This window comes from Phoenix dactylifera, chromosome 1 (assembly GCF_051530095.1).
Source record: "Phoenix dactylifera cultivar Ajwa chromosome 1, Ajwa_hap1_PhDact_Kaust_v1.1, whole genome shotgun sequence".
NCBI lineage: Eukaryota > Viridiplantae > Streptophyta > Magnoliopsida > Arecales > Arecaceae > Phoenix > Phoenix dactylifera.
The window spans coordinates 11,423,444-11,434,076 of NC_143190.1; the positions used below are offsets into that span (position 1 = coordinate 11,423,444).

Consider the following 10,633-nt stretch of genomic DNA (forward strand, 5'->3'; position numbering starts at 1 on the left):
TTTTCTCATCAGAATGATATAGAGTACTGGGATTCATGGGTACCATTAGTACATGAATCCTTACACAGCAGTGATGGCTGTAACATGGGGAGGTCCAAGCTAGTGCCACACTGGCAAGTTTTCGATGAGGTGTGTCGCATTTGAAGTACTCCGGATAATAGAGGGGGTGAAAACTCTGGCGGCTTACTTTATTAATGACTGGATTTTGAGTCTGAACATTGGTGGTAAAAGAAAAAGTGCATCAAAATATGCTGGTAATCTATGTTGACAATGAAAAATTCAAAAGATTTTTATCCAACTGTCAAGGACGAGCTAATGTTTCATAGTAGGCCTCCGAAGCTCCCTTGAAGATCTTTAAGTTTGCTGTATCATGTTACAATACATGCGAATGTCTTACTAGAGCATGAAACCAAGCATGCAGATTTAGGGTACACGTCCTATGTGCAAGACACCACTCTAAGGATCTTATATTTATATTGTGAAAATTGGTACAGTTTCATGCAAGGCTTGTGCCATGATGAAATAATGCATATGAATGTCTCCATTATTATTTGTTCGTATGGGCATACACATGTTACAAAATCTGTGCATATGTATATACAAATTGCATTGCATCAACAATAAGCTAAGTTTTTAACCTATCTCTGCATAAATATGCTCACTAAATAATCAGCAAAATTGCTATGGTTATACACATCTCTTTCTTGCTAAATAATGGAATCACCATTGGTGTAAGCAGCTGATGGATAATGCTGTCATGATTTTTTTTTTATTACTGCTTACTTTAGATACCATGCACAGGCTTATCTTATACACATGGTAAAGCTACAAGTATGTACAAACCACCATTAAAACTCTATCGGAAGCTGAATTCCCAGACATCATGTGATATAATGCAAGCTCGCTATAGTTTGGGAAGAACTTATGGAATCCATCAGAGATCATTTACGTCTGCGGCCATAAATATCCGGAGGAATCCATCATTCTCAAAATTAAATTCTGATGACATTTGCTACTTCAAGAGTATGTTAGGTGATAAAAATGTTGTTCAGGATGAAGATAGACTGTCAGCAGCAAATGTGGATTGGATGCGGAAATATAAAGGTTCAAGCCAGCTTTTGCTCTTACCTAGAAACACTGAAGAGGTAAGTGTTCTCAAGTATATTGAATTTATGTTAACTATTCATCATGATTGCTTGTTGATTTTCATGTAGTTCCTGCATAACAAAATTAATTTTGATATTAACTGAAAGAGTGGTCAATTATAGATAAACAAAAAGAGAAAACAGGATAAAAGACCTTCTTATAATTTTATATTATCAATCAGAAATAGGTCAAATTTAACCGGCCAGAATTATATGTTAAGTCCACATGATCCCATATTTATAGCTGTCTAAATAACTGGAAAAAAGGTGTCACAATTCTGAATGGATTCTTATTAATCAGTCATTCATTCTGTCATAGCTCTGTGTGGCTCGTAAGTACACTTCCATGTAGATGGTGCAATTTTTTATCAATATCAAGGCTTCTTCGTATGTTGATCATTTGCTTTAATCCTAAGACCTCATTTGAAAAAAACTTGTTGCCCAAGGTGACAAGCCAAGAGGGGGGGGGGGGGTGAATTGGTTTCTCTTAATTTAACTATCTTACTTATGTCAATTGATGAGTTAGTGGAATTAAACAAAGCACAATACAAACAATAAGAAGTATAGTGGTTCGGTGCTCTCCTAAGCACCTACGTCCACTCCCCAAGCGACCCCTTGGGAATTCACTATAATCCCGCAGATTACAGTTGGATTGTTTTCCGGGCTCACAATCCAAAAACCTTTATACTTTGGTTTTTCGGGTTCATCAAAAACCTATGTTGGTTTTACGGGCTCACCAACGAACCTATGTTGGTTTTCCGGGCTCACCAACGAACATTTACAATTGGTTTTACGGGTTCACCAATCAACCTATACCGTTGGTTTTGCGGGCTTACCAACTAACCTTTACAATGAGTTTAATAAACAAAGTAAGAAGATTTAAGCTCCTAGATGAGCAAATATAACAATATAATCTACAAAGAAGAGTTTAGAGAATAGTTATCGCTTGATGTGACTTCTCTCTTCTTTGTCAAGGATGCTTCACTCTTCAAGCGTGGATGGAGCTCATAATGACTCTTAGAATCTGCTCAACCACTTTCTTTTGACTCTTGAATGAAGCACTTGGATGAAGAAGATTAGGGCACTTTGTCTTTCTTGTGTACTCTTTGATATTTTGCAAAAAGGATGTTCTCTCTGATGAATAGTGCCACTTTAAATAGTTTCCTTCATCTATTGGACAAGCCCCAATGGTTAGAATTCAAAAACTAGCCGTTACTCACTGTTGGAAGGACAAAAAGTATTTCTGCAGAACTAGCCGTTATGCTTCTGCCCGTGTTTGGGTCGGCTCAACCTGTCCTTGGGTTGACCCAACTTTCACTTGGGTCGACTCAACCTTTCCTTGGGTCGACCCTCTCAGAACCACAGAAACTTGCAATTCAGTCTTCCTTCACTTGGGTCGACTCAACATTTCTTTGGGTCGACTCAAGGTTCAGTTGGGTCGACTCAACTTCCACTTGGGTCAACCCTCTCAGGGTTTCCAAAGAACCTTTTCTGTCATGTATTCTGTCATTGCCTTTGGGTCGACCCTCTCAGTGTTTGGGTTGACTCAAGCTTGGGTCGACTCAACTTCCTCTTGGGTCGACCCTCTCAGTGTTTCCAGAGAACTGTTTTCTTGAGTCTTTGAGAGGCTTGAGGTTTGGGTCGACTCATGCTTTCCTTGGGTTGACCCAACTACTGTTCATCCGTGCCATTTTTGTAGAAGTGTGCCAGATGCTTTCTTGATGTGCCGGGGTCGACCCAATCATCCTTGGGGTTGACTCAATCCACACTTTGCTGCAACTGAAGGTTAGATTCATCCAAATAAACAATGAAATGCAGTTATACAAATATACTGAGAGTAACAGACTTATAAATGAAGTATCGAATTAACTTGTAACATACTCTTGATTATTGCTTGTTAATCATCAAAATAACACTATCATCCTCAATCTCCCCCTTTTTGATGATTACAAAATATAGAGTATGAGCCTATTGATACTTATCTTAAAATCAGTTTTAAAAGGACTCAAGTTGCTGAATTTCAGCTTTTCAAATATGAGAGTGAAGTCTCCCCCTATTTCATCCAAATATTTTCCAATTTGACTTTTTGAATTGCTCCCCCTTTCTTTTATATTTCATTAAGGATGAAACTTCAAAAATTTGAGATAATGCATGAGTTTCAGATTATGTATCGAGGTGTGAAAGGTATGTGCCAAATTCTGAAATTCTATGTGCCAAATTCTGAAATTCAATAGAAATTTTAGATTTGATCATTTTCATTGTTACAAATTGCTCCCCCTTAAATGTATATGCTTTTCCATTATAATTTTCAATTTGTTTTACAACTTATTTCTCTTTCTTTACTTCTCTCCCTTTTTGTTATCATCAAATAGGTGCATGGGAAGAGACACAATAAATAACAAACATTTAAACTTCATTGATCAAAATAGGAACATTTTAGTACAATTAATGCCAAAAACAAAAACAAATACAATGTTCCTCAATCAAAGTTTAAAATACATGATCAACACAAAATACATATGAGAACTAGATACATATCCTAGGCTCTAAACAGAAATACTAATATCAGCCTAGGGAGTATCTAATGGCTGTGATCTAGTCCTTATCCTTCTAGTATAAGTGGCGAGGGGAGGTCGAGCCTGATGAGACTGAGTCTGGCGTGGAGCACGGTGAGCTGGATGACTCTGTGCCGAAATCTCTGACTCAGCTGCCTGTGGCACAGATGGTCCATGAGTCTCTCTCTCTCGCCGTAGAGCTCCTATCTGCTCTCTCAGATCACTGATCTCAGCAGACATGATATCTAGTCTGCTCGTCAGCCCATCAGTGATAGTCCTCGCCTGAGCTGACATAAGCTCAGTCATCCTACTCCAGAACTCATCTGTGTCTCCCGCAGGAACAAATGACGATGGTCCAGCCTCTGAAGGTGCAGTAGGATGATCCATATGCTCCTCATCCTCAGGGATAGGGTCTCCAATATCTGGTGCATCACCCTCTGGTGCATCACCCTGAATCCCTGCTCCATCACGAACATCACCCTCTTGGGTCCCATTTCTCCAAGATTGTGAAGTAATCTACTGTTTGGAGATGATTGGAGGAGATTGGAGAGTGGAGAATAGGGTTTTCGGAAGAGGACAAAGTGTAAACAGTGCCCTAGATAGCTCACGGGTCCCCCTTTTAACAGTGGGGTCCCGACGTTGGGTCAACTCAAGAATTTTCTTGGGTCGACTCAACGTTGGGTCGACCCGATTTTGGGTTGGGTCGACCCAAGTTCAGAAATTTTTCCTTTCTCTTTCTTTTCGCTTCTAAATTTTTTTTTCTTGCTTCCAATCCTTACAAATTTTTTCTGGGACAATGATACATGAGTAAGGAATCTATAGATGACAAGTTTGACTCATGTTTCATGGGTTTTTTAGAAATGGGAGGAATGTATCATGAGACTGCTTGCTCCCTTTTATATCTCTTCAATAAAAAGGATCACATATGCCTAATTCCCTCCTTAGCGTGCAGAATCTATCTTCACTCAAGGGTTTTATGAATATGTCAGCTAATTATTTTTCAGTGCATATATGCTCAATACATATGTTTCCATTCTGCACATGATCCCTAATAAAATGATATCTTATTTCTATGTGTTTGGCTTTAGAATGCTGAACCGGATTTTTAGTGAAGTTGATGGCACTAGTATTATCACACTTAATAGGAATGTTATCTAGCTTAACTCCATAGTCCTCTAGTTGTTGCTTAAGCCATAGTACTTGAGCACAACAACTGCCAGCAGCTATATATTCAGCTTCAGCTGTTGACAGTGCCACTGAATTCTGCTTTTTGCTAAACCATAATACTAAGTTGTTTCCTAAAAATTGACATGTTCCACTAGTGCTCTTCATATCTAATTTGCATCCAGCAAAATCAGCATCTGAGTATGCAAGCAAATCTAGACAGGAGTCTCTTGAGTACCGTAATCCTATGTTCGTAGTTCCTCTTAAATACCTAAAGATTCTTTTAACAGCACTTAAATGTGACTCCTTAGGATCTGATTGGTATTTAGCACATATTCCTACACTAAACACGATGTCTGGTCTACTAGCAGTAAGGTAGAGCAAGGATCCAATTAGTCCTCTATAAAGCTTAATATCAATACTCTTTTCTTTCTCATCTTTGTCTAGCTTACTAGTAGGATTCATTGGAGTGCCTACTCCCTTATGATTTTCATTCCCAAACTTCTTTAGTTTTCCTTTGTATACTTAGTTTGATGAATGAAGATACCTTCTTTAGTTTGTTTGATTTGTAATCCTAGAAAGAAACTTAGTTCTCCCATCAAACTCATTTCGAATTCTCCGTGCATTAAATCAGCAAATTCTTTGCAAAGAGTATCATTTGTGGCACCAAAGATTATGTCATCTACATATATTTGTACCACTAGTAGATTTTCGTTCTTTCTTTTGAGAAACAGTGTTTTATCTACATTGCCTCTACTAAAGTCATTATTTAGTAGAAATTTGCTTAATCGATCATACCAAGCCCTAGGTGCTTGCTTCAATCCATATAATGCCTTATGTAGTCTAAACACATGATTTGGCAATTCATGATTCTCAAAACCAGGAGGTTGCTCTACATATACTTCTTCCTCTATAAAACCGTTTAAGAATGCACTTTTTACATCCATTTGATACAATTTGAAATCCATGAAACATGCAAAAGTTAGAAGCAATCTAATAGTCTCTAATCTAGCTACAGGAGCAAATGTTTCATCAAAATCTATCCCTTCTTCTTAATTGTATCCCTTAGCTACAAGTCTAGCTTTATTTCTTATAACTAACCCATTTTCATCTAATTTATTTCTAAAGATCCATTTTGTTCCAATTACAGAGTTATGCTTTGGTCTTTCAGTTAATGTCCATACATTACTTCTTTTGAATTGATTTAATTCTTCTTGCATAGCATTTATCCAATTGGTATCTTTTTCAGCTTCTTCATAAGTCTTAGGTTCTAACTGTGAAACAAAAGCAAGATAATCATTTAAATTTCTAAGAGAGGATCGAGTTCTTATCCCTTGAGATGGATCACCAATGATTAAGTCTTTAGGGTGTCCATATGCATACCTCCATTTCCTTGGCAAGTTTTGAGATTGTGGTGGCACGCAATCATCTCCCTTATCTTGAATTGGCACGTCATCAATATTCAACTTTTCAAAGTTAATAATTCCTGTATCATCATCAAGAATATTTTCTTTCCTAGCAGACTCACTATCAGACTCATCAAATATAATATTAACTGACTCTTCGACTACAAGAGTTCTTTTATTGAATACTTCGTATGCCCTGCTAGATGTGGAGTATCCTAAGAAGATACCTTCATCTGACTTGGCATCAAATTTACTTAGATCCTCCTTGCCATTGTTTAAAATGAAACATCTACATCCAAATACTCTTAAGATATTTAGCAGTTGGTTTCTTATTCTTCCAAAGTTCATAAGGAGTTTTCTTGGTTATTGGTCGTATTAAAACCCGATTTAGAATATGGCAAGCAGTGCTTATAGCTTCAGCCCAAAAGTACTTTGGAAGATTTTACTCGTACAACATCGTGCGTGCCATTTCTGCCAATGTCCTGTTTTTCTTTCAACAACCCCATTTTGTTGAGGCGTTCTAGGTGCTGAAAATTGATGTGAGATACCATTTTTATTACAAAATTCTTCAAAGTGTTGATTTTCAAATTCAGTACCATGATCATTTCGAATTGCTACTAAGGTGAGCTTCTTTTCATTTATGATATTATTATAAAGTTTCAAGAATTCTGAAAATGCTTCATTCTTATGTGCCAAAAATGAAACTCATGTATATCTTGAAAGATCATCTACAATAACTAGTCCATACTTCTTCCCTCCTAGACTCGCAGTTCTAGTGGGTCCAAATAGATCCATGTGTATGAGTTCAAAAGGCCTAGTTGTTGATACTATATTCTTCGATTTGAAGGATGATTTAGTTTGTTTTCCTAATGAACATGGTCCACAGATTGTCCTTTTCAAAAATCAATTTTGGCACATCTTTTATTAATTCCTTCTTGACTAGTTTTGATATTAATTCCATACTAGCATGTCCTAGTCTATGATGCCAAAGCCAACTTGTTTGATTTTTCTTTTCTTCATTAGTAATTAAGCATAATCCATTTTTCTTGCCTAAATCATGAAGATCTACCATGTAAATATTTTTTTGCCTTTGTCCTACAAGTACAATGCTATTATCTTTAGGATTTGTGATTATGCATACTGATGCTTCAAATGTGACTTTAAACCCTTTATCACAAAATTGACTTATGCTAAGTAGGTTATGTTTCAAACCCTTAACTAATAAGACATTTTCTATGAAAGTAGATGGAGTAATGAAAATTTTACCCTTTCCAATGATATACCCTTTTCCCTTGTATCCATAGGTTACTACTCCACCCTTTTTAGATTTCAAGGTGACAAATTGATCTACGTCACTGGTCATGTGTCTTGAACAGCCGCTATCTAGATACCATCGTTTTTCCACTTTATTGGCTGCAAGACACCCCTGCAATAAAGATCAAGAAAGAGCTTTAGGTACCCAAACTATGTTGGGTCCTTTAGGGTTAGTACTTGATGTTCTTTTTGGAACCCAAACTTTCTTGAATTTAAGCTTATGATTATTACTCAATTTGTTTTGACTGGACTTTCTATAGTTACATTCATATGCTTTATGTCCTAATTTATTGCAGCAATGACAAGTAATATTTTCATTTTTAGCTTTTACAAAAACGTTCTTTAAGTATTTTTGTTTCCTATTTGTTTTATATCCTAATCCAGCCTTATCATATACAGCTTTTTGACTATCAAGAATCATATTTAATTTGGTAGAACTAAGTGTAAACTTATCTACTAAGGATTTATATTTTTCAGCATCTTCTTTTAACTTGACATTTTCAGCAATTAGATTCTTGGTTTCATTTGTGAGTTTCCTACTTAATGTTTCATAGTTATGAGATAGTTTTAACTTATCTTTGATAAGAGATTGATTTTCTTCTTTTAGAACTTTATTTTTATTGATTAGTTTTTTATGTTCTTCCATGAGTTCTAAAAATGCATCATGTAATTCATCAACAGTAAAATCACATTCAAGTTCAGAATCTACCTCATCGTCATTGGCCATATGACATATCTGGACCGTCTCTTGATGATCTTCCTCTTCCGAACTTGACTCCTCACTTTCACTCCATTCAGCCATGAAGTTCTTCTTTTTCAGTTTTCTTGCCATCCACTTTAATTCCGGGCAATCTATCTTATAATGCCCGAGTTTGTTACACTCATAACAAATAGGAGTTTCTTTTTTCTTTTCTTTGTCCTTACCCTTTTCTTTGCTTGAGCTACCTTTGAAGAAGGATTTCTTTTTATGAAATCTATTCTTACCTCTCATAAATTTTCTGAATTTTCTTCCAAGCATAGCCATTCCTTCTTCATCAAATTCATCATCATCATCTGAATCTTCCGACTCAGTTTGTTGTTTAGGGGTGGTAGACTTTAGGGCAATGGTCTTTCTTCTCTTGACCTCATCTTCTGAATTTTGCCTCATGGTCAACTCATGGGTCATGAGTGATCCTAGAAGTTCCTCTAATTGCAGTGTGTTGAGGTCCTTAGCTTCCTGAATTGCAGTTACCTTGGCCTCCCAAACTCTTGGTAGAGACCTGAGAATTTTTCGCACCAATTCAGAGTTAGTATAAGACTTTCCTAAACTCTTAAGCCCATTTATAATTTCAGTAAAACGAATAAACATATCAGTTATGGACTCAGTGGATTCCATTTTAAACAATTCATACTTATGTACTAGTATGTTTATTTTTGACTCCTTGACTTGATTAGTCCCTTCATGAGTGATCTCAAGTTTGTCCCAAATTTCTTTTGCAGAGATGCATGTAGATATTCTATTAAATTCACTTACATCTAATGAACAGTAAAGTACATTAATTGCTTTTGCATTTAATTGTGCTAATCTTCTATCACTTTCATTCCAATCCATTTCTGGTTTGGGTATGATAGTGCCCTCTATATTAAGTGTGGGTGTGTGAGGTCCTCTAGTAATAATGTACCATAATTCATAGTCTAAAGCTTGAATGAATATCCTCATCCTAGCTTTCCAGTATGTGTAATTTGTGCCATTAAATAGAGGAGGTCTATTTGTGGATTGCCCCTCACTCATAGAACATCCCACTTGGGTTGTCATGATCTTTAACTCTTGATTGTGAGATCAATAAGTACTATTGGAGCACCTTGCTCTGATACCACTTGTTGCCCAAGGTGACAAGCCAAGAGGGGGGGTGAATTGGTTTCTCTTAATTTTAACTATCTTACTTATGTCAATTGATGAGTTAGTGGAATTAAACAAAGCACAATACAAACAACAAGAAGTATAGTGGTTCGGTGCTCTCCTAAACACCTACGTCCACTCCCCAAGCGACCCCTTGGGAATTCACTATAATCCCGCGGATTACAGTTGGATTGTTTTCCGGGCTCACAATCCAAAAACCTTTACACTTTGGTTTTCCGGGTTCACCAAAAACCTATGTTGGTTTTACGGGCTCACCAACGAACCTATGTTGGTTTTCCGGGCTCACCAACGAACCTTTACAATTGGTTTTACGGGTTCACCAATCAACCTATACCGTTGGTTTTGCGGGCTTACCAACTAACCTTTACAATGAGTTTAATAAACAAAGTAAGAAGATTTAAGCTCCTAGATGAGCAAATATAACAATATAATATACAAAGAAGAGTTTAGAGAATAGTTATCGCTTGATGTGACTTCTCTCTTCTTTGTCAAGGATGCTTCACTCTTCAAGCGTGGATGGAGCTCATAATGACTCTTGGAATCTGCTCAACCACTTTCTTTTGACTCTTGAATGAAGCACTTGGATGAAGAAGATTAGGGCACTTTGTCTTTCTTGTGTACTCTTTGATATTTTGCAAAAAGGATGTTCTCTCTGATGAATAGTGCCACTTTAAATAGTTTCCTTCATCTATTGGACAAGCCCCAATGGTTAGAATTCAAAAACTAGCCGTTACTCACTGTTGGAAGGACAAAAAGTACTTCTGCAGAACTAGCCGTTATGCTTCTGCCTGTGTTTGGGTCGGCTCAACCTGTCCTTGCGTCGACCCAACTTTCACTTGGGTCGACTCAACCTTTCCTTGGGTCGACCCTCTCAGAACCACAGAAACTTGCAATTCAGCCTTCCTTCACTTGGGTCGACTCAACATTTCTTTGGGTCGACTCAAGGTTCAGTTGGGTCGACTCAACTTCCACTTGGGTCGACCCTCTCAGGGTTTCCAGAGAACCTTTTCTGTCATGTATTCTGTCATTGCCTTTGGGTCGACCCTCTCAGTGTTTGGGTCGACTCAAGCTTGGGTCGACTCAACTTCCTCTTGGGTCGACCCTCTCAGTGTTTTCAGAGAACTGTTTTCTTGAGTCTTTGAGAGGCTT

The 10,633-nt window shown here is 37.2% G+C and overlaps 1 protein-coding gene across 6 annotated transcripts in view; it reads left to right on the forward strand.

Annotated features, from left to right (window-relative positions):
• D2HGDH (FAD-linked oxidases family protein) overlaps nucleotides 1-10,633 on the forward strand; it is a 33,825-nt gene that overhangs the window by 1,436 nt on the left and 21,756 nt on the right. For all 6 annotated transcript variants that reach the window (XR_015978614.2, XR_015978620.1, XM_088720875.1 and 3 more), the window contains exon 2: nucleotides 802-1,145. Coding sequence is in view for 4 of the 6 variants with exons in the window: in XM_088720875.1 (XP_088577001.1) it covers nucleotides 802-1,145 (344 nt within the window). In the remaining 2 variants the exon portion in view is untranslated. The remainder of the gene's footprint in view (nucleotides 1-801; nucleotides 1,146-10,633) is intronic.